This window comes from Martes martes (genome assembly GCF_963455335.1).
Source record: "Martes martes genome assembly, chromosome: 2".
NCBI lineage: Eukaryota > Metazoa > Chordata > Mammalia > Carnivora > Mustelidae > Martes > Martes martes.
In genome coordinates this window covers 117,063,652-117,090,154 of record NC_137889.1, presented here as the reverse complement: position 1 = coordinate 117,090,154, position 26,503 = coordinate 117,063,652, and the positions used below count along the sequence as shown (strand labels likewise).

The following is a 26,503-nucleotide window of genomic DNA, read 5'->3' as shown; positions in this document are numbered from 1 at the left end:
TCCTTCATCTGCTAGAAAGATTCTGGGTGGTTATAATTCACTGTATAAGAGCAGAGACCACTGTAGTACGGTTGGAACTTGTGTGCAGTTCATGCTTTCTGCCTTAGAGAAACCTGATTAAGTTTGGATGAAGAAAACAATTTTTCCAAATAGGATAAAAATGTGTGTGTGTGTGTGTGTGTGTGTGTGTGGTTGTTCTCTGCCTCTCACAGTGAGAGGATCTCATCGTCTCTTCAGGCCCCCTGTGGCTAAAAAGCAGTCAGGCTTACTTGTGGGTAACTTGCATACAAGGGCCCTACGATGCTTGCCTGAAGTCCTTATTAGGCAAAGAGCTAACATTTTTGAGAATTTGCAGGATAGTATCTAAATACTGAGACCACATCATTCATTCTCTTGTTCTTTCAATCAAGAAAGATCTATTAAATATATTGTTAGGCAATGTGAAGACTACTGTTTCTAGTTCTAAGTTGCTTACAGTGTGGTAGAAAAAACGTAACTCTGTAATGCTTGTATTGCCCAAAAGAAGGGGAGGAGAGGAGAGCAAAGAGTAACTTTGGAAAGACCAGGACTGTGGCTGGCCAGCTGGTGTGCTCAGGGAATTATGCACAAGAGGCCAGAGATGAGAGTCTCATCTTCTGTGGACAGGGCATAGAAACTGAAAGAACATTGAAATGCAGTGTTTTTTGTGTATCCACGTGAAGACGTTTGAAAACTGGACTCCTCCATTTGAATTATAGCTTTATCAGCTGGACGCCAAGGAAAATCTGTGTATAATTATTTGTAATAAACCTCTTGAAGCACAGAGAGTCAACAAAAACTAACACATGCTAATTTGTCACAAAGATAAAGAAGGGAAGGTCTGGAAAGTTCTTATACATATTTTCTCAAAAGTCCCTGAACTATTCAACTGCAGGCTTCAGTACACTTTTCTTGTTCTCTTAGTGCCTTTTTTCCATGTAGTCTTTCAAAATCTGCATCTCTTCTCAAAATCTGACACTCATAACTCAACTGCATGTGAATTTCTGGTGTTATCTTTTAACTTGGCCAAACAATAGTTTTCTGAGTTAGCTATTAACTTCCACCAGAAAACTAGATAAGTAGAATTAGGCAACAAATTAGAAAGAAGTGGCCTTTAATGGTTATGCTTCAAATATGTCACAAGTTGGGGAAATTTATCTTTAAGTTATCTTAATGTATTTCTACATTTGATTTCAAGGTGTGATACATCACAACATTCCTTCCATTCCTTCTAAAATTTATGGAGCACCTATAGAGTGAAAGCACTATCTAGACCCAGTAGGACTTGGAGAAACACACTGTAGAGAAATCATGGTCCTTCTTTCTTCATAAGCCTGTGACCTGTAGAAGACCGTAGGATACATAAAGTTGTGATTCGTTGTCATTAAATTTTATCTGCAAAGTAGAGTGGGGATAGAGGGAGTTGGAGTCAACCAGCGCTGTCAAGGGTGATGTTAACATGTATCTCAGAGGAATGGACATTGGAATTAAATTTTGAATAATGGGTTCTCTAGGCCAGCCTTTCTCAACCTGTTTTCCGTCATAATAAAAATGACATATGCCATTGTCATTTATCAATTCTATATGGTACATTAATGTGGACACAGTCAGATTTTGGTAAAAACATCACAGATTTATCAGTATTTAAAGCATAGAATGCCCTAGGAGCTTTTTCTTTTATTGCTTCTTACAAAAGGTTTTATAAGTATATGACTAATGAAATTATAAATCTAAAATTGTGCCATTTTAATTGGCTAATGAATTAGAAAGAAATATGACTATTTTGTTTTTCTCAATAGTGAACTTTATTTTTCCAATAGGTCCTGATTTTTTCCTTTAGAGTTTTGCTCCATGGGTAATAGTAACAAGGAAATCATGTATGTTTGTTTATGATTAACACCATATACTGGTTCATTGAATTCTCTCAACAATACTTTCATGTAGCTGCTGTTTTTCCTGTGTCACGTATTAGGTAACTAAGGCTTAGAGAAGTTAAATAATTTACCCAGTATCACTCAGCTAATAAATGGCTTGGACTCTTATCCGTGCGGATAGGAATTAGGACCCACGCTCTTACATTCTCTGGTATGCAGTAACAGTACTTGAATGAGCAGAGAATATCTAGGTGGATGGAGGTGAATGAATATCTAGATGGGTTGACAGTGCATTATTTAGGGGAACTGGGTGGGCCAGGCAAGAAAAGTTGGGGAGAAGATGGACTTTTAAAAAAGGTTTCATATCTTTTCTGCTACTCAAATTAAAATAAATAGAAAGTACTTTTATAATGATGAAAGTGATAGAAATAAAAAGTCAGTCATAGAATTTCAAAATTATTAACATGTCATTATCAGTATTACTATAAATTTTACTCAGATTTAATCATAGAAACTCATGTGTCTTAATTGGCCCAAGTGTTGACAGTGTCTTTTTCCTGTGCAGTGTTTGTGTACCTGTGCTTCTTCACTCATCCTTGCCTTATTTCTTACTTATGCTGTATCAATAATTTTTGGTAGAAGGTTAGTGCAGCAATAAGATCACTGCTCACTGCTGACCACAACAAAGATGAGATAGGGCACAGGTTATGCGCCCCTCCCCAATGTCACTTAGGGAGACACATTAGGACAAGGCTAACCTGGAATTCTCTCCATTTGTTTGTTTTATTTTGTTTTTAAGATTTTATTTATTTATTTATTTGACAGAGAGATAATGAGAGAGGGAACACAAGCAGGGGGAGTGGGAGAGGTAGAAGCAGGGTTCCCGCTGAGCAGGGAGCCTGACACAGGGCTTAATCCCAGGACCCTGGGATCATGACCTAAGCCAAAGGGAGGCGCTTAAGGACTGAGCCACCCAGGCGCGCCTCTCCATTTGTTCTTTAATGTTATTCACAAACCCACGTACCTTAATAGTCGTAGCAGATAACTTTAAACGCCTCTTAACAGCTGACCCGGGCACACCAGAGTGTGCCACTAACCCAGTCTTTGCGAACAACAGCTCCAGACCAAGAAGAGGGAGAAACGGATTCCAGGGTAAAAGAACAAAATGTGTAAAGATATGGAGGTGTGTAAAATATGTGGTGTATTCCAGGAAAGCAAAGCTTGTAGGGTGGAAACTTCCAATGCAAAGGATGGCAGGGGTTCGGAAATGGAGATTCGACTGGAAAGATAGTCTTCGAACTCCAGAGGGCCTTGAAGGGCCAGAGGGTCACTGACTCTGTGACTTGAGGCAAACTGGATGAGCCTCAGTTTTCTGAGCCTTAAAATGCAGATAACATTATCTTCTCCATGAGGTTGTATTAAATAAGTAATGTGTGTGAAGGACCTGGCATGGAGTTGCACACAGCAACTGTTGGCACCAACTCATCTCATTGTTACCCTCCCTGCTCCCACAAGGTAAAGGAATACGGACTTTATCATGTAGTAGAAAGTCTCCAGGATTCTTAAGGAGAAATGCCCCATGCACGATCCAAGCAGTTACCTTTAGTGAAGGGAGTGCTCTGGCAGCAGTATGCTGGGATCATATGGAGAAAGGCGGGATTGCAGGGCTCAATATACTGAATCATTTAATTTCAGTAAATTTTGCTCAGTAGATTACTTCTTAGGTCCTTAAATATGATTTTAAATATTTTTAATGCTGAATAGACTTTTGTGGAGCCTAAGTCATCTTTTTATTGCTTCCTGGGGACTACAGATATATAATCTCGATCATGTATTTTTCCTTTTGTCATCTTGCCTGATAGCTGGCGTCTTGTGTCTATTGTCTCCACAACACTGCTACATCATTCTTTTCTTTTTTTTTTTTTAAAGATTTTATTTATTTATTTGACAGAGATCACAAGTAGGCAGAGAGACCGGCAGAGAGAGAGGGGGGAAGCAGGCTCCCCTCTGAGCAGGGAGCCCAAAGTGGGGCTTGATTCCAGGACCCTGAGATCATGACCCAAGCTGAAGGCAGAGGCTTAACCCACTGAGCCACCCAGGCACCCTAGCACTGCTACATTCTTGTTCATTCTTCCTTGAAATACCATGTTTGGTATAATCTATGTTTACTAAAGTTTTCAAAGAGGAGCTTCTCTTGCACCACGATCCTCAGACTTCTGTTTACTTCTGCATCATGGGATTCACTTGGTCCTGAAAGAGCGCTCTGTAGGCTAAACCAGAAAGTATTTTCCCTGTAATACATCCTCTTACTAGTTTTTCAAAGCATCATGGTATAGGGACCTACGTTCAAATATTGACTATTTAATTTACAACTTGTGTGACTTTGGGCAAATCACTATCTTATCTAATCCTCAGTTTCCCAGTCTATAAAATGGAGAGAATAGTACTTGCCCAAGGACACAAAAGTTATTAAGAGGATTAAATTATACTGCTTGGCTCATAGAAAATACCTATATCTTAATTTATTAAATATTAATATTTATAAAATTATAAAATTAATTTGATTTATTTTCTGATTCCCTTAAAGTAAAACTTCCCCACCCAAGATATTTTCTATCTTTTTTTTTTTTTCTTTCAGGCAGCAGACTGTCCCGGGAAGCTGTTCATCTTCCATTCCTCCTTGCCAACTGCAGAAGCACCAGGGAAGCTCAAAAACAGAGATGACAAAAAGCTGATTAATACAGACAAAGAGAAGGTATTTGTAAACAATGGCCCTTTGAAGTGTCTCTGTGTCAGTTTTTAAAGAGGAGTAAAGAAAGAGTGAAGGTGTCCTTTGTGTAAGAAAGGGAAAGTAGCTAAATGTAATGCATAAATCCAGGACATTGTATATTATAGGAATATTTTGAATCGCACATAATTTAAGAAAATTTATATTCTTAGAAAAGCTGATTTCTGAAATATTCCTAAAATAAAATAAGGCCTCAAACTTTTTTTCATGTGTAATCTGTGTAAGAGACTAGGTGATAAGACCATTATAGAAATGGGAGAAATGAGAGGAGATGTAGGAAGAAGATAAAGGTAGAGGGAAAATGTAGACTGCACCATATAACAACATTGCTGAGACAGGAAGTAGAGGTACCCAGTGCTCAAAGTGTGCTTTGTTCAGATCCTCTGAAATATAGCCGTTGCTGGGGGTTTGGGTCAGTGGGAAGGTTAAGACCATGATGTATGCATACTAACCACATGACACCAGACAAGTTGCCCCATGTAGGTCTGTAAAGGTAAGACAAGAGTGGCCATCTCATTAGCATTGTTGGAGTATCAGATAACATTGCCTGCACACACATGTTTCATACAGCAGGAGCCCAGCACACTGTGAGTGCTCAGTGAATGGCTGCTGCTCTAATGATGACCATAATTCATTCCTTCAGGGCAGTTCACTTAACTGGAAACAGTTTCTCTTTCATTTTAAAAGAATTCAACAGAAATTAAAAATTGAAACCAAAAGCATTTTGTGGTTTTCTTTTTCCCTTTGTGCATCTTTTTCTTCAGATACTTTTCCAGCCCCAAACCAATGTCTACGACTCTCTGGCCAAAGACTGTGTGGCTCACGGGTGCTGTGTGACCCTCTTCCTCTTTCCCAGCCAGTATGTGGATGTGGCCTCTTTGGGTCTCGTGCCTCAGCTCACCGGAGGAACCCTTTACAAATACAACAATTTCCAGGTAAAAGCCAGCAACTTGTTCACCTCAGGTTTTCTACTGCTATTCGACTTTAGGCGTTTCAATCATTGGTTAAGAAACCTATGCCCCCTTGTGGGCAACTGACAAATGTAAATGCCAGAACCAATGGAGATGATGATGTATATGTGATTAAGCAATTGCTTTCCCACTCCCTAAGTGTTTGACAACAGATTGAGCTCATTTATTCTCAGAGGTGAATTTCAGTGTAAGCTTCCTTGATGGGGAAAAGTATATTCTGTATAAAATTCTAGTATTTTAAATATATTTAAGATACTGTTTTTAAAAGTGACTATGTATTTGTTTTAAATTGTTGGGATTTGGGCGGTCAATTCATGATACCCCTCTCTTCCAAGCCCCAATTAAGAGACTGAGTCACGAGATAGTAAATTAAAGCAAGGCCCAGGGTAGGCACAGTTACAAGCTTCTCTTGTGGACAACTGTACCTTTAAAACTTAACATATTGAGGGGCAAGAAATGTGTGCCTCCTACAGGCAGGCTGCCTCCCCAGAAAGAAGGTCCAGAATAGAGTAAGCTAGGCCTACGCAATTCCTTTACTCAGACTTACTAATCAGATAAGTCACCTGCTCTCACCTGAGAAGGAGGCGTTAGGGGAGTGCCTCTGACTTACGTACCTATACATGGAAACATGGAGTGCGAATGAGTGTTCCCCCACATAAATGACAAATGTTAATCATCTATTTTTATTTAGTATCAGTAAAATTATTTTTAATCACCTAGCTACATATTTATATTGTAAACTATTTAAGGGATTTGGTAAGACCAAAGATAGCAAATGAAGTAAAATTGAAAAAGCTTTAAGAATCCTTTCTAAAAAAAAAAAAAAAAAAAAAAAGAATCCTTTCTAAGATGTCTGGATAAAATGGGTTTTAATCAAGATTTTAAAAAATAAGAATTATTATTTTAAGTATTTTACTGCCATCTGGTGGACACTGATCCTACTTTATTTTTTAGATGCACATGGATAGCCAACAATTTTTGAATGATCTCAGAAATGATATTGAAAAGAAAATAGGATTCGATGCTATTATGAGGATTCGTACCAGCACAGGTAATTTTCAGTTATACTGTTTTTCAGGTCTCTGCTGTGTGATTGTTTTCTCTTCAAATTAATAATGGACCAGGAACAAAATTTCCCTTTTCCCTCATCATTAGGTTTCAGAGCTACTGATTTCTTTGGTGGAATTTTTATGAACAACACCACTGATGTAGAAATGGCGGCCATTGATTGTGACAAGGCAGTAACTGTGGAGTTCAAGCATGATGACAAACTTGCTGAAGACAGTGGAGCCTTAATCCAGGTGATTCAAAACGTATTCCCATTTTTGGTGTTTTAGTTTGTTACTGACAGCAGTCAGTGGGGAGACTAAAATACCATCAACTGAGTCATTTCTCTGTAAAGAAATTCATCTCTGTTTTTCCCAAGGCAAAAGTCATTAGATTACAGCACTCAGTTATGTATTCTCTACACCCTCATTTACACATGCTATTTGTATGAAGTCACAATCGTATGTCATGACGTGAGAGCCCAGAAAACTGTGAGCAGTGTGGTAGGCATTAACAAACTGACTGCGAGCCATATTCAATTCTTTTAGGCTTTAGCACCCATTCATTCATTTGTTGCATTTCTACCATATGGTAGATACCATGTTAAGCGCATTATTATGTTACATGCAAATATAAATAGAATTTGGTTTTGTAGTAAATAAATTTACATAGATACCATGGAGGTCTTGAATTAAAATAAGAACAATTATATCTAATGGGCATAGTTTTCAGATACTAGCATCACCCTTAAAGAGTGGAGAGGGGTTGGCAGTAAGTTGAGGAAGAACTCTAACTAATGTTTATTTTTTGATCACAGATATTTGAAGAAGTGTATACTTGTTTGCATTTTTGAAATGCGTTTATCATCAGTGTGAGACTTAAGTACATCATCAAAGTTAGCTGCATGTTTTTAAGGGAAGTGAGGCTTGAATAGGGCTATAATCATCAACATGAAAGTCTTGTTTCTGGACCTGAATCCCTGGTACTGAAATCTGAGATATGTGAAAGTAGAGTAGCAGTAAATGCAAACAGGTACTTATGTGTGAAAGCCCAGATAAAATTTAAATTAAACCCAGTGGAGAGTTACATAGAAACCCAAAGTATGAATTGTCATTATACCTCCCTTATCTGTTACTGTTCAGCCATTAGCAATAATAAAAAAAAGATCTGTGGAAGAATTTAGAGGTCCCTGAGCTGTACACACTGTTCTCTAAGTATAAATAAGGTCAGTCTAGCTTAGGTGGACATGTTGATCAGAAAAACATGTGTCCTCGATATTGCCTCTGCAGTGTGCTGTGCTTTACACGACCATTGGAGGTCAGAGAAGACTTCGGATTCACAATCTGAGCTTGAACTGCAGCTCCCAGTTGGCTGATCTCTATAAGAGCTGCGAGACAGATGCTCTTATCAACTTCTTCGCCAAGTCAGGTAAGACTCTGCTAATCCTGTAGTGCTGTGTGTCTTGCCTAGTAAGTCAGTCAAGACTTGTTGGTTAATTGAATTACTAACTGACAACTACTGTGGTAGCACAGCCTTTTGGTGGGCAGATTCAGAATTTATAAAAGCAGAGTGCCAGGGACAATAGTCAGCATCTGTAATTCCAGATTAAGAATGAGATAACTCAATTCAGGCCCACTCTATGCAGTTTTATTCAAAGTTTCTTTCGTGGGGTGGGGGTGGGCTCTGAGTTGAAATTTAGGAAGGTAATACTTAGACCGTCATTATGGTATGCGAGGATGCCCACTAGCGCCTAGGGTTAATGGAAAGGGACTCTCCCTAATGTTGGGCTGAACTTGCCTATCCATACCATGATAATTATGAAATTGGAGGGGCCAGAGTTGGAATTTTCTTTGGTTCCTTCTCCCCTCCACAACCCCCATTTGAGATTCTACCGAGGTTTAGAGGAAAGAGTAATCCAGCCCATAGGAATTCAGAACACCAGAAGATGGCAAATTGGTCTTTCCTTTCTCTGTGTGTAGAGTCTGTTTATAATATTCTGTGGAAAAATCTGGACCAATTACCTGCCTTTTGCTAGAGGTAGGCCATTGTTTCCATTGGGTATGTCGGCATACTTAGTAAAATGGAGAACATTAAAAAATGACTGTAACATTTTAACACTGTTACTCTTTGCTGGGTGGTCTGAAGATAATAGCAATTTGTTGTTTATTACTATTATCATTTGAAGGGATTGATTTCTGAGCTAAGGCTTTGATGCCATTTTCATTGTTTTGTGCAACTAGCATTTAAAGCAGTTCTCCACCAGCCCTTGAAGGTCATCCGGGAAATCCTGGTTAATCAGACTGCCCATATGTTGGCATGTTACCGAAAGAATTGTGCAAGTCCATCTGCAGCAAGCCAGGTGAGCCACCTATTCTACTTAGATCCTAAAGCATTACAAGTGATACTAAATGTGCATTCTTTCAGCATTTGGCTATGGAAGGCTCATGATGTTCCAATCACTTAGATGCTGTGCATAATAAGCTATACAACCAAGATTTGAGAATGCCATTTGGGGAAGCTATGGTCTTTTTACAGCCGACATTAAAAAACTTAGTGGCTTTACAAGATGCTTGAACCAAAAAAATGTGTGTGCACATTGGGTTGGCAGTCACTACATTATGTATAAATAACAGAATGTTATATGTAAGAAATGTCATAATATAAGTGGGATTCTCTTTTGCTTATAAAGATGAGTATATGGTTGAAAATTGTGTGTGCTTAAATATCTTTTCAGGCACGTTAATAATCACAGTTGATAAGAGCACCAATGGCAAGAATGATTTCTTTATATTTTATAAACCTAAATATAATTTCTAAATATTGGAATTCTTTATATTTAGAAGTTAATAGGTATATGGGGTTTTGAAGGAAATGTTTCTGTGTATCATCTACTAAGTTGAAAATTTTAGATCCTTCTTTAAATAAATCTCATTTAGACTCTCTTGGGTAAAAGAAAAAGTAGAACCTCATGTTCACATTTATTTTTATATCTGTTCTCTTATTCACATTTTTCCCTATGTCAGTCAAAGCTAGATGCGACTTTCCGTAGTTTTGTGTTGAATATCTGAATATAGAATTTGGATTGAAAGGGAAAACAGCAACAGATGGGAAATTTTTCTGGTTAATTCATTGTCAAAAGTAGTGGGTGCTGTGAGGATGTCTGAAACCCCACTCAGAAATAAGCCTTGGGTGCCTGGGTGGTTCACTTGGTTGAGCGCCTGCCTTTGGCTCAAGTCATGATCTCAGGGTCCTGGATCAAGCCCTGCATTGGACTCCCTGCTCAGCAGGGAGTTTGCTTCTTCTCCCTCTCCCTCTGCCTCCCCACCCTGCACATACAATTGCTTGAGCTTTCTGTCTCAAATAAATAAATAAAATCTTTTTTAAAAAAGCCTTTAGCAGCAGAGATAATGCAGATAAAATCAGGGGACCAAATTTCATCATCTGGGTAAAAGAAAATGAAATGCAGTTATTAGCTTGGACTTTTCACAAAAATTCCTTTCTCTGCTGTTCTGATTAAATTAGCCACTGATTCTTCTGTCTCCTGTATTGACAATCACATAAGCAGCTCTTGAATCTCTGTATAAGTGTCTGTCCTCTTTATTAGCCAGAAGATGTGACACTTCAGTAACTGAATTCCAATAGAAGTACGATTTCACAGTGTATTTGTTTAATTTATACAAAGCCCATCAGGTGCACCTGGATCAAGTCCAACCACGAGCATTTTATACCCCAGTTTTACTGTTAGTTTTAGAGCTCTGGATACATTATTCTGTCTCTGGACTATCTCATACTTCAGAAGGAGGTTGAAGGAGAACAGGTACAGTTAGTGTCCTCTCAGAAAGTTCATTTGCTAACGTTAAAGCAATTGGATTCAAAGACCTTAAGTTAAAAACAAATCTGTTGCCTATTTAAGGAAAGAAATCAAATCTGTTCGTTCCTTCTGGTTTAAAAATTAAAAGCTTTGTCTCTACTACTAGATCATCTTGTTATGCAGTTTAATTATTTCTGGAGGAAAAACATGATGATGCCACATTTTCTCTGAAAAAGTTTAGATAGAGATGATTCCTGTTCTTATGATGAGATTTTACTTTCTCCATGAACACATTTCAAGTGTGCATTTCAACCACTGATGCGCTTTAAGAAATGACATAATTTAGATACCTTGTGATTATCCAGCATGGAGTGGGGAAAATGTAGGGCTCATAAGACTTAGTGACAGTAGTATATTAAAATATACCATTACTTAGACACATGAAATGGCTGAACCTGGGGTTGTCTTCAGAGAATGTAACTTCAGATGTGCTGCCCTCTCATCGTTCACTTTTTTTTAAAAAAGATTTTATTTATTTATTTGACAGACAGAGATCACAAGTAGGCAGAGAGGCAGGCAGAGACAGGGAGAAGCAGGCTCCCCGTCAAGCAGAGAGCCCGATGCAGGGCTCGATCCCAGGACCGTGAAATCATGACCTGAGCCGAAGGCAGATGCTTTAACCTACTGAGCCACCCAGGCGCCCCTCATCATTCACTTACCTATAAACAATACCTATAATTCCTAAAGGAACTCACTCTTTTACTGTAGAGCTCAAAGTTTCCTTGATCTAAGTAGGACTTAAGTTGCTGTATACTTGGATTATATGACACTGGACCTCAGAAGATCTGCTTTTACTGACTCCCAGGGCCAGGACTAGCTTGAAGCAAGTGAGGCATTTAGGGTGCAAAATTTAAGGAGGCATCTATTGTGGAGGTCATATTTTGATGCTGGGTTAAGACTAAAACTGCAAACAACATGAAATCAATTCGTTAGGCTTACATGAGCAAGGTAGATTCTTTTTTATTGAATCTAGTAACTCACTCTTCTGAACTTACATGTATTACATCGTATGGGAGTACAGTGACTTCAAAAGGCAAGTCAAATGCACTTAACTGCAAAGTAATTGTTTTTTTAAGTTATTGCCATTCTGTCATTTCAAAACTCAAAGAAAAATTCTCTAAATTCAATCAAACTGGACTTGTGTGAATTTATACACCTTCCTCACCTGTACCTTTTATCCCCAAGAATGATTGTTACTCATGGAGGAGATCCAAGGAGGTGGGGAAAGGTTTATAGGGTCCATCTGTTGCCATATTTTCTTCCCCACCACAAAAACATGGGCAAAGAATGTCTCCTTGGTTTTTTTCACCCTAACTCCATTTTTCTTCCGTCTGTCGCCTCTCATCCAATCTCCTCTGATTGGACTTTTAGTCTTGTAGGGTCATTGCAGGTCAGGAGGCTCACCCCTTGGTGGCATTTAAGACAACATATTTCTAAACTGTCTTAATGTAACCTGATTAATGAGAAGCAACCGATGAAATTACAAGATAATATTTGAAAAACTGTGTGTACATGCTTCAGTATGAGAATCTAAGAATATTCTTAATTCATAATATGTAAGACGCCTAACTGGTAACTGGCCCAGAAACAGCATTAAGACCACATGGCTCTGGAATCGGATTATGATTTGGTTCCTACATCTTTTGATCATATTTTTCCTTGGTTGAAAAAGTAATGCAGTAGCATATGTTGTCAAATAAAAAGGTTTTATGCTAGAGGAAAAAAAGAAGAGTATTCTACTCTGATGAGGATACATGCATTTGACTGTCTTTGATTCTCTGAAAGGGGATTAGGAGGAGAGAGGAAATAAACCACAAAATAGAATTGTCCTGAAATATGTTTGCCTGAACCAGTTAGAAAACTGTCTTACACATTCTTTACTTAGTAGACCATGAGAAGAAACTTGCAATACGAAAGGATTTAAATGGAGGAATAAATCCTAAAGATCCTTGAGGGAAAGTTTCTTTTCAGTGTGGATTCTGATAAGCATATATTCTTTTTCCTCATTAAGTGAGAACACTAAGAAAGCAATCATGAATTTGTAGACCAGATATCCAGAAGTGCTACACTGTGTTGTTATTTGCAGCATGATAATACAGTATGTTTTTGGAACTGTAGGAGTTTGATTTTGCCTGTTACCATTCAGTAGTGACACACCTAAATCCAGGAAGTGTTTCCTTTTTTAGTTTATATCTATAGTGTTACAACCTCCTTATTATGTTTTATTGATTCACATGTCTGCCATCTCTGATGGACTTTGGCATCTTGGGACATCGACTGTCCCTTATTCCCCTGACCTATCATTGACACTTTGCACAGAACCCATGACCCGGTGGCATTTAATACGTGTTTGATGAGTTTATGGCTAACTGTGTGAGTTTGAGGTACATGAAGCACGTAAAGGAAGAGATACCTCATGGGCAGTTGAAAAAGACACTCTTCTTGAACTCAAGAGGTAGAGGTTGGTAACACAGATTAGGATCTTTTTAAAGATTAAAAATCTTGTGAAAGATTTTATTTATTTATTTATTTGACAAGACAGTGAGAGAGGGAACACAAACAGGGGGAGTGTGAAAGAGAGAAGCTGGCCTTCCGCTGAGCAGGGAGGCTGATGTGGGGCTTGATCCTAGGACCCTGGGATCATGACCTGAGCCAAAGGCAGATGCTTAACAACCGAGCCACCCAGGTGCCCCAGGAAATTATTTATTAATAAACATGTGTAATACTGTGTGCTAGGTACCCTTATAAGTGCTTCACAGATTAATAATCATTTAATCCTCCTAACAATTCCATGATCATGCAGGAGATGGGCTGTTCCAGTTTTAATTGAGAAAACGTAGGACAAGAGAGAATGGTTTGCCCAGGGTCACACACCTGTTAAGAGGCAGAGACAGAATTGGGTTCTGCCAAAGCACCTAGAGAAAACTAACTGCCGTTGTTTGAATACCTCATGGGTGTCAATTTCTGTGCTCTGTGTGCTTGTACGTGTTATCATTTAATCCTCACAATTACCTCAAAAACAAATGATGTTTTTGTCTTACAGGTAAAGCTCAGGGGTTCTTTCTCATAAAGGTCAACCGTATGAAACAAATGTCTTTCTTCTTTCAGCTTATTTTACCAGATTCCATGAAAGTATTACCAGTGTACATGAATTGTTTGTTAAAAAACTGTGTGCTGCTTAGCAGACCAGAGATCTCAACAGATGAGCGGGCGTACCAGAGACAGCTGGTCATGACCATGGGTGTGGCCGACTCTCAGCTTTTCTTCTACCCACAGCTTCTGCCAATAGTGAGTACAAGGCAGTGGTGCATTTTCTAGAGGAGTCTGGAAGGGAATCATATTTTGTCCTTTTCCATATGTTCTATCTGGAACATTTTGTTCTTAAGAAATTTAAAGTCACCAATGACTTTAGAATGTGTCATGTGGGACCGAGAGCAGAGGCTCTTTAAGCAAGTATTTTGCATCAACAAGTGTTCAGTGTGGTAATGTTGATGGTGGGAGTTTGGGGTGTTCCTACTCCAGTGAATTGCTCAGATAATTGCTTTTCTTTCCTCATGCCCAAATTGGCAGTTTGAAGAGTTAGTAACCAAGTTGGAGCCAGCCAACCTTCAGTTGCTCAAGAAATCTACCTTATAGCATCAAAGGCAACTGATACATGTGTGTATGGGATCTTATGTGCATACATGTATTTGTTTCTGTACAATGTATGAATGTCTAAAAGTCACCGCATTTAACCAGAATGGCTATGATTCGCCTTGACTAAATACAATCAAGGATTTACAAATCAGATATATTTGAGGCCGTCTACACTGTACAAGAGGCCAACTTCACTTGCCCTTGCCTTAGAGAATTTACTTCACATGTATTTCATTTATTTAAAGTCAGTCCTTAATGTCTTGTATGCCCCTGTGCTCTGCAACTAAGCTCTTTTCCCCTGAGACCTATCAAGTTCAAGTTACATATGAGGGATAAAAGAGGGGAAAGCTGGTGACTTATTTCTAATCCCTATATTGAAAGTCATACTCTGGCTCTCAGGAACAGTTCAGTCAGTATTAGAGTTAAATTAGGTTGGAAATTAAAAGCTATTAATTCTTTTGATCACTATGAACACTAGAATGCTTATAAAATGATTGGTTTTCAGATAAAAATGAATTAGCAAGAATCTATATGCCAGACAAACTAGAACTCTAAGGGATAAGAGCATCACCACTCCACTAAAATCCTCTTGCCAAGGTCACCAGTGGCCAGCATGCTGCTAAATCCAAAGGGCAGTTCTCGGGCCTCCTCTTACCATCAACAGCATCTGACACAGTTTATTTCTCCCTCTAGGAGCACCTTCTTCACTTGACTTCTGGTTTCTCTGCTTCCCTGGCCACTTCTCCTGCTGCCTTTGCTAGGTTATCCTCTTCTTCCTATCAGAGTACCCCTGGGACTCAGTCCTTGGGAAGCTTCTCTTGTCTATCTGCGCTCAACCCTGTTAGGGGCTTATCTCTCCTTTCAGATCCATTTATATACTGATTCCCACATTTGTATCTCCAGCCGGACCACTGTCCGGAACTCTAGATGTGCCTATCCTGTAGCCTACTGAGCATCTCTCTGTGGACGTGTAATGGGCACCTTAAACCAAGCCCTGAGCTCCTCTCCACACCTGCTCTCCTGCAATCTTCTCTATCCCCATTTACCTCTACTCTCTCTTGCCAGTTCTTTAGGCCAAAGCTTGTTCTCTTATCTATCACATCTCATCCACCAGTAAACATGCCAGCTCTCCTTTCCAAGAATATCTGGGTTCTGACCACTTTCTCTCCTCCTCATTTGTCACAGCTCAGATTTAAGCATAATCATCTCTCCCGTGGACTATGGCAGGACCCTCTTAACAACGCTTGAGGCTTGCACATTTGCCTCTCTGGTCTATGTTCGGCATAAAAGTTGGAGTGGTCCTGTTAAAATAATTATGAGTTCATGTCCCTACACTACTCAGAACACTCTAGAATTTCCCATTTCAGGAAACACCAAATTTCCTACTGCCTTGGCCCGGTGCCATCTATACTAACTTCTCTCCTTTTCTGTCTGACCTCGTCTTCCGTTACTGTCCACTTCCTCACTCTACTCCAGGCACCCTGGCCTCCTTGCTGATCTTGAAACATCTGAGACAGACTCTTGCCTTAGGATCTTTGCACCAACTATTCCCTCCATCCTGAATGCTCTTCCACAGATATACCCATGGCCCTGTCTCTCATCTCTTTGGGCAAAATTACCTTCCCAACTAGCCTTCTTAGACTACCCTATTTGAAGTTTTACTACCAGCACTGACATGCCCTATCCCACTTTCCTACTTCTTTTCTTCATAGCACTTGACACCATTAAAATTCAATGTATTTTACTTATTTTATTTGTTGCCTCTTATTCCTTCCAAAAAATGATTAGTGTGCTTGAATAGTTACTGTCTAATGACTAGAATAATGCCTGGCACATAGTAGCCATTCATTAAATATTCATTAGAAGGAAAGAAGGGAGGAGGGAGGTGATAGGAAAAGGGGGAGAGAGGAAGAAGGGACAGGAAGGATGGCAAACTTTCTAACTCTCCTGCCTTTGCCTGCACAGCACACATTAGATGTCAAAAGTACAGCCCTACCCACCGCTATTCGTTGCTCTGAGTCCCGTCTTTCAGAAGAAGGAATATTCTTATTGGCTAATGGTCTCAACATGTTCTTATGGTTAGGAGTTAGTAGCCCACCAGAACTGATCCAAGGAATATTTAATGTGCCATCTTTTGCACATATCAACACAGATATGGTGAGTGTTTTTTTTCATTGTTTTTGTGGTAATGTACAAATTCTTAAATGTTTTGTGTTCATGTGCAACCACATATTACAAAGTAGAGAAAACAATAAAGGATGTAGTTCTTTATAAGAAAGAGAATTTTATGTGTTAATGAATAACAATTAGCTGGTATAAAGTTATTTGTATAAAGTATTATGAGACAACCAAAACATAGACTTTAAAAAGAGATTGCTCAGCACTTCCAAAGCATTTACTGTGTGTTAATCACTGTGCTCTAAATACTTTAAACACATCATCCCATTTAATTGTCACAACAAATCAATGAGATGGATATTGTTGTCAACATTGTATAGATGAGTCAATTGAGGTTTTGGAGACAAGTTCTTTCGGGTAGTCAGTAGCAGAGATGGAAAGTGAATCCAGTTCTCATACTCTGTACTGCTCTTCCTGGTGTGGAACTGCATATTCAAAGGAATGCAGAAATCTTCCATACATGTTCAGCTGTAGTCCAAGACTGTGTCAGATTAATGGGTTGCAAAATAATAATCTTATGAAAACAGGTTATATACCCCTTTGTTATAAATAAGTTATATACTCTCCTCATTACAAAAGAGATTGTAGATTTGATATAAAATGAATACAAATGACTTTATTTTTAAAGTACTTTAGGAAAAACCAGCAATTATCATTTGTTTACAAATCAACATTAATTGCAAATTAATTATAGACCATTTTTGCATGAGCATCGTTACTATGATGGTTATTGTCTTACTCTGCTTGGTGGTGGATTTCTTATGAACGTAGATGTAGAACTCAGCAGATAGTTTGTTCCCCACGGCCTCACTTGTATGATGGTAAGATGAATTCCCCAATTTCTGTTATGAAGGTAGAGACATAATATCTTGGAAGAAGGGACAGGGTCAAAATTCCAGGCTAGGTAGGTGGTCAGTTTAGAGAGATGCATATCCATTATGAATGTTAAAAAAATATTTTTAAAAGAATTAAAGGTGTCCATATCCCATTAAGAAAATAGTTTTAAGATGAAGATTCAGAAATAGTAAGATGTTTGCATGGGTTAAAATTAAGGAATGTTTAGAAAATTAAAATTAAAATTAAAAAATTAGAAATAAAAAAATATTTAAATTAGAATTAATTTTTAAAAAATAAAAAAAAGAAAATTCAGTAGGGAAGAGCTATGAATCTGAAGAATGTTTATATAAAATTTAAGGAAGCCTCCTCATCTGTCACAGTGTATTGTTGGAGTAAATGTTAAATGCATATTTGCTGAATTGAATGTTACATATGAAATCGCCACAAAGCAGCAGATTGGTAGGTTTGTGCTTATATCATGTGCCTCCTCTCAGCCTTCTTCAAAAAAGAAAAAGAAAAAACCAAATGTCACTTTCATTTTAGAGGCAGTTGGCACTTCAAAACATGTATGTGAAGTGTATATGTTATTTGTTACAGAAAAGGATCTGCCTTAGTGTCAAAAAATACCCACCAAAAACATGAATATAAATAGTGAATTTTCTGCCCTTTTTTTTTTCTCCCAAAACTTCTGTGAAAAATATTGGCCATGATCTTTTCCTGAGACTTGTGACTTTGTGGTAAAATGTTCTACCTCGCCTTTTCAGTGGCTAAGTCACAGATAATATATTAGCTCTTGATATCTTTTTTTTTTTTTTTTGAGAAGTAATCATAAGCATTTTACTCTTGTCTTATTGGAAGAAATGAAGTCCAGATCCTTCATGTCCCCCAGAGGCCAGGGGCAGCGGGATGGTTATCTCTTATAAACCATTAGCCAAATTTCAGAGGTATCTCAGGGGCCATACCTCTTGAGAAATCAGCATTTGATGGTTTGTCTTAATTTTGAAACAGTGGTATTTGGATGGCATTTTCTAAATATGGTAACGATTCATGGTCCTGCAGTGGAGCCACTGAAGGAATAAAGTACATCTTTTCTCCCATGACAAAGCCTTGAAGTAGCCATCTTACAAAGGGATTAAACATCATGGTGAATGATCCAAAGATATCCTTTGCATAAAACATATACCTGTTGTGTCATTTCAGTGGTGTACATGTGTCAAATTCTAGAGAAGGATGTTTCTTTTCAAAAGAGAGTTAGTTGGTGGAAATGTATCCCAATAAGAATGAATAATTTTTAGTGCATTTTTTTCACACTTTTGGTTTTTAGGTAAACGAACTAAGCCAATAATCAAATATATGGTGTAGAAGGGTGTTTTCTAATATCAACATTCTAATAATTTCATTGCTGCTTCTATCTAAATGCTATCAATTACATTGAAACTTTAACTCTTCTTAAATTTAGACAACACTGCCTGAAGTTGGAAACCCATACTCTCAAACACTCAGAATGATAATGAGTATTATCCAACAAAAGAGGCCATATTCAATGAAGGTAAGAATGAGATTTTTTTTCCCTTCCTTTAAGTGTTTATTTGTATTTCATTACAGACTTTGTAAATGCATGTCCTGTATTTTTATAACATGATCTTTGGTAGAAAACTCACACTAACCTCTAATATATCTACCTACTCAACAGACGCAAACATAAAAAAAAAAAAATAAGTAAATAGGTGTCACCACAGGTTGCCCATGGGTTATATTAGTAATTATTAACTTAGTAATCCAGAACTTTATGGCTTAGTAGCAGTTGATATCATTAACAGACTATGAAATGACTGCCTTCAGGGCTTAAAATTACTTAGTTATATAGAACTATCATTCAGAACACCTTTAAAATTTTATTTTTACAACTTTAGATTTGTGATCTCTGAGAAGTTTGTTATCCTAGTCCTTTTAAGCCTTCTGAGCCTTCAAGTTTAATAAAAGAATATAAACTGTCTATAACTCGGGAAGATTATGCCTTGTTACTAAGTCTCAGCTACTCACCTATCTTCCTTCTCAAGCTCAAGGTGAGAGTCTCCTGGAGTTTGAGATGTACAAATGGTGATGGTTTATTACTGTACTACTCCCTGCAGTGGTATAGGACACTCACCTGGAGGCAGGCCTCTGCAACAGTCAGGGAATTAGGGGTCATTTTCCCCTGAAATATACACATGATATTAATGCAAGTCAACATCCTTAGCCGTGAAAGATACTCATGCATGCACACATCAACTTTAGGCAGTGCTGAGGTAAACCGAACTAATGTAGAGCTTTGTAATCTCGAGGATGACTGGGTGAACACAGAACATTTCTAGAACTGTTCTCATACCACATGGCATCTACGTGGGTTCAATTTTAGGGTAGGACTTAGAGATGGCAGAGAAGGCTCACAGTAAAATGAGAACCATTGGTATTGAGTGCAGAGCAGTGATGATCCATCTACCTTCATCCCGGCTGCGGGAGTGGCATCCCCACCACCTGCCCCGTTTACAGAGAAGAGGCTAAACATGGAGACCATCCCTGTGCTCAGGAGCCTCTCCTTCCAGGGAAAATAAAACCTGTCTCTCCTCTGCTTTCTCCCACCTGCTCTAATAGTGCATGTTAGCTTTAATAAGTCATGTTGGCTTTAATTATAAAAATATCTGGGATAAGCTCTGAACACATGTGAATAAGATACAAGCAGTTCCATGTTAAATAATTTTGGCTTGACTACTTAAACCAAATTTTCTTATGTGCCACTTGGAAATGTATCTGTTGCTAATAAGACTTCTTTGGCCTTTTCAAGGTACTATCTGTATTACAAATTTGAAAATCTAAAATCTATAGAGGTTAGAGTTGAAAGGACTCTAGAAGACACCTGGTCTAACTGCTGCCTTTCAGCACCCTCCAGCACCATCTAACAGATATGGAAGTTTCTGGGTTTCTGTCTCACAGCTGGATCGGGACAGATAAAGTCTAGTCCCCGGTGCTTAGTCCAATGCACGTAGCATTATACCTTTGGTTCTCACTTTTGGAAAATAGACCACACAGAGGAAATAAAAACACATTTATAGAGTCTTTAGATCTCTTTTAAAGAGTCAAGATCGAAGAGGAGAATAAAAAACTGGAACGGAAGGGTCAAGAACAGCAAAATCAAATCCAGAAGGCCCTGCTGCCTTCTGGGTTATGCTCATTAGCTTTTTAAACAATCCCCTTATCATTGTCTGCATGGTCTTGCATTTGTGGGGGACAAAAAGAAAGATTGGTATCACAGGATATCTGGGAAGACTACCGAAATCAGACGTCTCACTGATAAATTCTAGTCCTGCCCTGCTCCAAGTTCTCTGTGTTCCCAGTGTTTGCCATTCTCTTCTTCCCCATGTGTTTTCTAGATTAGTCCCTTCCCATTGGCTCCTTTCAGTTTATAAGCCGTTCGAATCTACCTTTTATGAAGCTCCTGATTCTCCAAGATTCTGCTTCCCTTTTCTTTGATTTCATTCTACAAATTTGTATGAAGTACTAGCAAGGTACTAGGCATTTTATCACCATGCTTCTTGAAAAAGCTATCTGTTAACTGCTTATATTCCCTTATTCCCATGTCTCCAGCTACCTGAAATGGCCAAACAGCTAAAGAAATTGATTCTCAATCCCTTTGCAACAATTGCAAAATTGAATATTACCTTTTTCCTCAAATTTTCTCTTCTGTCAGTTTTCAAAATGTCATATTCTCATGATGCTTCTTTCTCAACTGACCTTTTCTTTAGATTCTTTTCGTTTATCTGCCCCTTAAGAAGAGTTGGCATTTCCCTAAGTTGTGTCTGCTGCTCTCTTCTCATTCAGCTCATTCTTTGGGGTGATCCTAATCACTCTCATTATTTATCTGTTTCTTATGAGGCAGGCCATGAGAAACGAGAATGGCTCTTGAAGTGCAATGATTCTTTAAGGTGACTGGTACCATGACCTAGAGAATATAAACTGGGACTACTCGAGATAGTCGGTTCTTCCGTAAAGGGTACACATGAGGCTGGGAGGGACACCAGCAATGATCATTTTAATATTCTCTTCCCACTGTACAAGGCTATTTCCCTCCCTATAGAAAGGTAAAGGAAGGGGGCTGATAAAATATGGATTCCCCAGTCCATCCCACTATTTTTTCCTCTTAGTTGTATGGTTTACTCCTTAAGATCACCAGCATGTCAAGACAACTAAGATGGCTTCCCACCACTCCCATTAATCTGCTTCCTGAGACATTCCACCATACTTTCTGTGTCATTCTGGAACTAGTAGTGGGAGGTTCAACTTTGTCTGTAGAAACACAAATGGTAGAGCCAGAATTTTTTTTTTTTAAAGAATTTATTGATTTAGATCGGGACTTTTAAAAGTCTGCTCCACTGGGAGACATCGCTCCAGGGGCTAAACCGGGGGGAAACCCAGGCGGGGTCAGCATAACCCCAGGTCCCGCGGGGTCATGGAAGGACCAGGGGTGTCTGAGGGCTGCGGAGCTCGCAGGTATTGGAGCAGGGAAGCCAGTTACAGAGACAGAGGCAAGGACTGAGCTCTCAGCCCGGGGTTACCTTGTGCCCGTTGCAGCTGGGTGGGCTCGGAGGGCGGCCGGAGGCCATGGAGACGGAAGCGACCGGGCGCTTTTCTCCAGCTCCAGCAATTGACTGCTTTCCTCAAGGCGCGACCGCAGGCCAGGGAGGCAGGGCGGTTGGGCGCTTTGCTCTGAGAGCGCACTGAGGAGCGGAACCCCAAGCTCTCGGCTCCTCCGGGCCGAGAGATTGGGAGGCCGCCATCTTCATTCCCGTCCTCCGGAACTCTACGGAAAGCGCTCAGGGAACAAAAGCTCCCGAAAGCAAACCCGAGCGGATTACTTAGCCTGGCCCCTGGCAAGGGCCGTGCAATTCCGCCTGCGGCAAAGACACTTGAGAATCACTACAACAGGCCCCTCCCCCAGAAGATCAACAAGAAACCCATCCAAAACCAACTTCAGTCACCAAGAACAGCGGAATTCCACAGCAGGAGAAAGCAAATACTACCTGGACAAAATGACAAGGCGGAAAAACTCACCTCAAAAAAAAAGAACAAGAGGCCGTACCGAAGACTGGAGACCTAATCAATACGGACATTGGTAACATGACAGATCTAGAGTTCAGAATGACAATTCTCAAGGTTCTAGCCGGGCTCGAAAAAGGCATAGAAGATATTAGAGAAACCCTCTCCGGAGAGATAAAAGCCCTTTCTGGAGAAATAAAAGAACTAAAATCTAACCAAGTTGAAATCAAAAAAGCTATTGATGAGGTGCAATCAAAAATGGAAGCTCTCACTGCTAGGATAAATGAGGCAGAAGAAAGAATTAGTGACATAGAAGACCAAATGACAGAGAATAAAGAAGCTGAGCAAAAGAGAGACAAACAAATACTGGACCACGAGGAGAGAATTCGAGAGATAAGCGACACCATAAGATGACACAACATTAGAATAATTGGGATTCCAGAAGAAGAAGAGAGAGGGGAGCAGAAGGTATATTGGAGACAATTATTGGAGAGAATTTCCCTAATATGGCAAAGGGAACAAACATCAAAATCCAGGAGATGCTAAGAATGCCCCTCAAAATCAATAAAAATAGGTCCACACCTCGTCACCTGATAGTAAAATTTACAAGTCTTAGTGACAAAGAGAAAATCCTGAAAGCAGCCCGGGAAAAGAAGTCTGTAACATACAAGGGTAAAAACATTAGATTGGCAGCAGACCTATCCACAGAGACCTGGCAGGCCAGAAAGAAGTGGCATGATATATTCAGAGCACTAAACGAGAAAAACATGCAGCCAAGAATACTATATCCAGCTAGGTTATCATTGAAAATAGAAGGAGAGATAAAGAACTTCCAGGACAAACAAAAGCTGAAAGAATTTGCAAACACCAAACCAGCTCTACAGGAAATATTGAAAGGGGTCCTCTAAGCAAAGAGAGACCCTAAGAGTAGTAGATCAGAAAGAAACCGAGACAATATACAGTAACAGTCACCTTACAGGCAATACAATGGCACTCAATTCATATCTCTCAATAGTTACCCTGAATGTTAATGGGCTCAATGCCCCAATCAAAAGACACAGGGTATCAGAATGGATAAAAAAACAAAACCCATCCATATGCTGCCTACAAGAAACTCATTTTAGATCCGAAGACACCTCCAGATTTAAAGTGAGGGGGTGGAAAACAATGTACCATGCTAATGGACATCAGAAGAAAGCTGGGGTGGCCATGCTTATATCAGATCAATTAGATTTTAAGCCAAAGACTATAATAAGAGATGAGGAAGGACACTATATCATACTCAAAGGGTCTGTCCAACAAGAAGACCTAACAATCTTAAATATCTATGCCCCGAACATGGGAGCAGCCAACTATATAAACCAATTAATAACAAAATCAAAGAAATACATCGACAGTAATACAATAATAGCAGGGGACTTTAACACCCCCCTCACTGAAATGGACAGATCATCCAAGCAAAAGATCAACAAGGAAATAAAGGCCCTAAATGACACACTGGACCAGATGGACATCACAGATATATTCAGAACATTCCATCCCAAAGCAACAGAATATACATTCTTCTCTAGTGCACATGGAACATTCTCCAGAATAGGCCACATCCTGGGTCATAAATCAGGTCTCAATCGGTACCAAAAGATTGAGATCATTCCCTGCATATTTTCAGACCACAATGCTCTGAAGCTAGAACTCAATCACAAGAGGAAATTTGGAAAAAATGCAAATACATGGAGACTAAACAGCATCCTTCTAAAAAATGAATGGGTCAACCAGGAAATTAAAGAAGAATTGAAAAAATTCATGGAAACAAATGATAATGAAAACACAACGGTTCAAAATCTGTGGGACACAACAAAGGCAGTCCCGAGAGGAAAATATATAGCGGTGCAAGCCTTTCTCAAGAAACAAGAAAGGTCTCAAATACACAACCTAACCCTATACCTAAAGGAGCTGGAGAGAGAACAACAAAGAAAGCCTAAACCCAGCAGGAGAAGAGAAATCATAAAGATCAGAGCAGAAATCAATGAAATAGAAACTAAAAAAACAATAGAACAAATCAACAAAACTAGGAGCTGGTTCTTTGAAAGAATTAATAAGATTGATAAGCCCCTGGCCAGACTTATCAAAAAGAAAAGAGAAAGGACGCAAATAAATAAAATCATGAATGAAAGAGGAGAGATCACAACCAACACCAAAGAAATACAAACAATTATAAGAACATACTACGAGCAACTCTACACCAACAAATTTGACAATCTGAAAGAAATGGATACATTTCTAGAGATGTATAAACTACCACAACTGAACCAGGAAGAAATAGATAACCTGAACAGACCCATAACCAGTAAGGAGATTGAAACAGTCATCAAAAATCTCCAAACAAACAAAAGTCCAGGACCAGACGGCTTCCCAGGGGAATTCTACCAAACATTTAAAGAAGAATTAATTCCTATTCTCCTGAAACTGTTCCAAAAAATAGAAATGGAAGGAAAACTTCCAAACTCATTCTATGAGGCCAGCATCACCTTGATCCCAAAACCAGACAAGGATCCCACCAAAAAAGAGAATTACAGACCAATATCTTTGATGAACACAGATGCGAAAATTCTCACCAAAATACTGGCCAATAGCATCCAACAGTACATTAAAAGGATTATTCACCACGAACAAGTGGGATTTATTCCAGGGCTGCAAGGTTGGTTCAACATCCGCAAATCCATCAATGTGATACAATACATTAATAAAAGAAAGAGTAAGAACCATATGATACTCTCAATAGATGCTGAAAAAGCATTTGACAAAGTGCAGCATCCCTTCCTGATTAAAACTCTTCAAAGTGTAGGGATAGAAGACACATACCTCAATATTATCAAAGCCATCTATGAAAAACCCACCGCAAATATCATTCTCAATCGAGAAAAACTGAAAGCTTTTCCGCTAAGGTCAGGAACACGGCAGGGATGTCCGTTATCACCACTGCTGTTCAACATAGTACTAGAAGTCCTAGCCTCAGCAATCAGACAACAAAAAGAAATTAAAGGCATCCAAATTGGCAAAGAAGAAGTCAAACTATCACTCTTTGCAGATGATATGATACTATATGTGGAAAACCCAAAAGGCTCCACTCCAAAACTGCTAGAACTTATACAGGAATTCAGTAAAGTGTCAGGATATAAAGTCAATGCACAGAAATCAGTTGCATTTCTTTACACTAACAACAAGACAGAAGAAAGAGAAATTGAGGAGTCAGTCCCATTTACAGTCGCACCCAAAACCATAAGATACCTAGGAATAAATCTAACCAAAGAGGCAAAGAATCTATACTCAGGAAACTATAAAGTACTCATGAAAGAAATTGAGGAAGACACAAAGAAATGGAAAAATATTCCATGCTCATGGTTTGGAAGAACAAATATTGTGAAAATGTCTATTCTACCGAAAGCAATCTATACATTTAATGCAATCCCTATCAAAATCCCATCCATTTTTTTAAAGAAATAGAACAAATAATCCTAAAATTTATATGGAACCAGAAAAGACCTCGAATAGCCAAAGGAATATTGAAAAAGAAAGCCAAAGTCGGTGGCATCACAATTCCAGACTTCAAGCTCTATTACAAAGCTGTCATCATCAAGACAGTATAGTACTGGCACAAAAACAGACATATAGACCAATGGAACAGAATAGAGAGCCCAGAAATAGACCCTCAACTCTATGGTCAACTAATCTTCGACAAAGCAGGAAAAAATATCCAATGGAAAAAAGACAGCCTCTTCAACAAATGGTGCTGGGAAAATTGGACAGCCACATGCAGAAAAATGAAATTGGACTATTTCCTTACACCACACATGAAAATAGACTCAAAATGGATGAAGGACCTCAATGTGAGAAAGGAATCCATCAAAATCCTTGAGGAGAATGCAGGCAGCAACCTCTTTGACCTCAACCGCAGCAACTTCTTCCTAGGAACATCGCCAAAGGCAACAGAAGCAAGGGCAAAAATGAACTATTGGGATTTCATCAAGATCAAAAGCTTTTGCACAGCAAAGGAAACAGTGAACAAAACCAAAAGACAACTGACAGAATGGGAGAAGATATTTGCAAAGGACATATCAGATAAAGGGCTAATATCCAAAATCTATAAAGAGCTTATCAAACTCAATACCCAAAGAACAAATAATCCAGTCAAGAAATGGGCAGAGGACAC

The 26,503-nt window shown here is 38.9% G+C and overlaps 1 protein-coding gene across 2 annotated transcripts in view; it reads left to right on the top strand.

The window, feature by feature from the left end:
* SEC24D (SEC24 homolog D, COPII coat complex component) overlaps positions 1 to 26,503 on the top strand; it is a 115,596-nt gene that overhangs the window by 85,072 nt on the left and 4,021 nt on the right. For both annotated transcript variants that reach the window (XM_080796043.1, XM_080796044.1), the window contains exons 14-22: positions 4,531 to 4,647; positions 5,445 to 5,615; positions 6,606 to 6,702; positions 6,807 to 6,952; positions 7,988 to 8,126; positions 8,939 to 9,057; positions 13,678 to 13,857; positions 16,171 to 16,362; positions 18,680 to 18,769. In XM_080796043.1, coding sequence (XP_080652169.1) covers positions 4,531 to 4,647; positions 5,445 to 5,615; positions 6,606 to 6,702; positions 6,807 to 6,952; positions 7,988 to 8,126; positions 8,939 to 9,057; positions 13,678 to 13,857; positions 16,171 to 16,362; positions 18,680 to 18,769 — 1,251 coding nt within the window. The remainder of the gene's footprint in view (positions 1 to 4,530; positions 4,648 to 5,444; positions 5,616 to 6,605; positions 6,703 to 6,806; positions 6,953 to 7,987; positions 8,127 to 8,938; positions 9,058 to 13,677; positions 13,858 to 16,170; positions 16,363 to 18,679; positions 18,770 to 26,503) is intronic.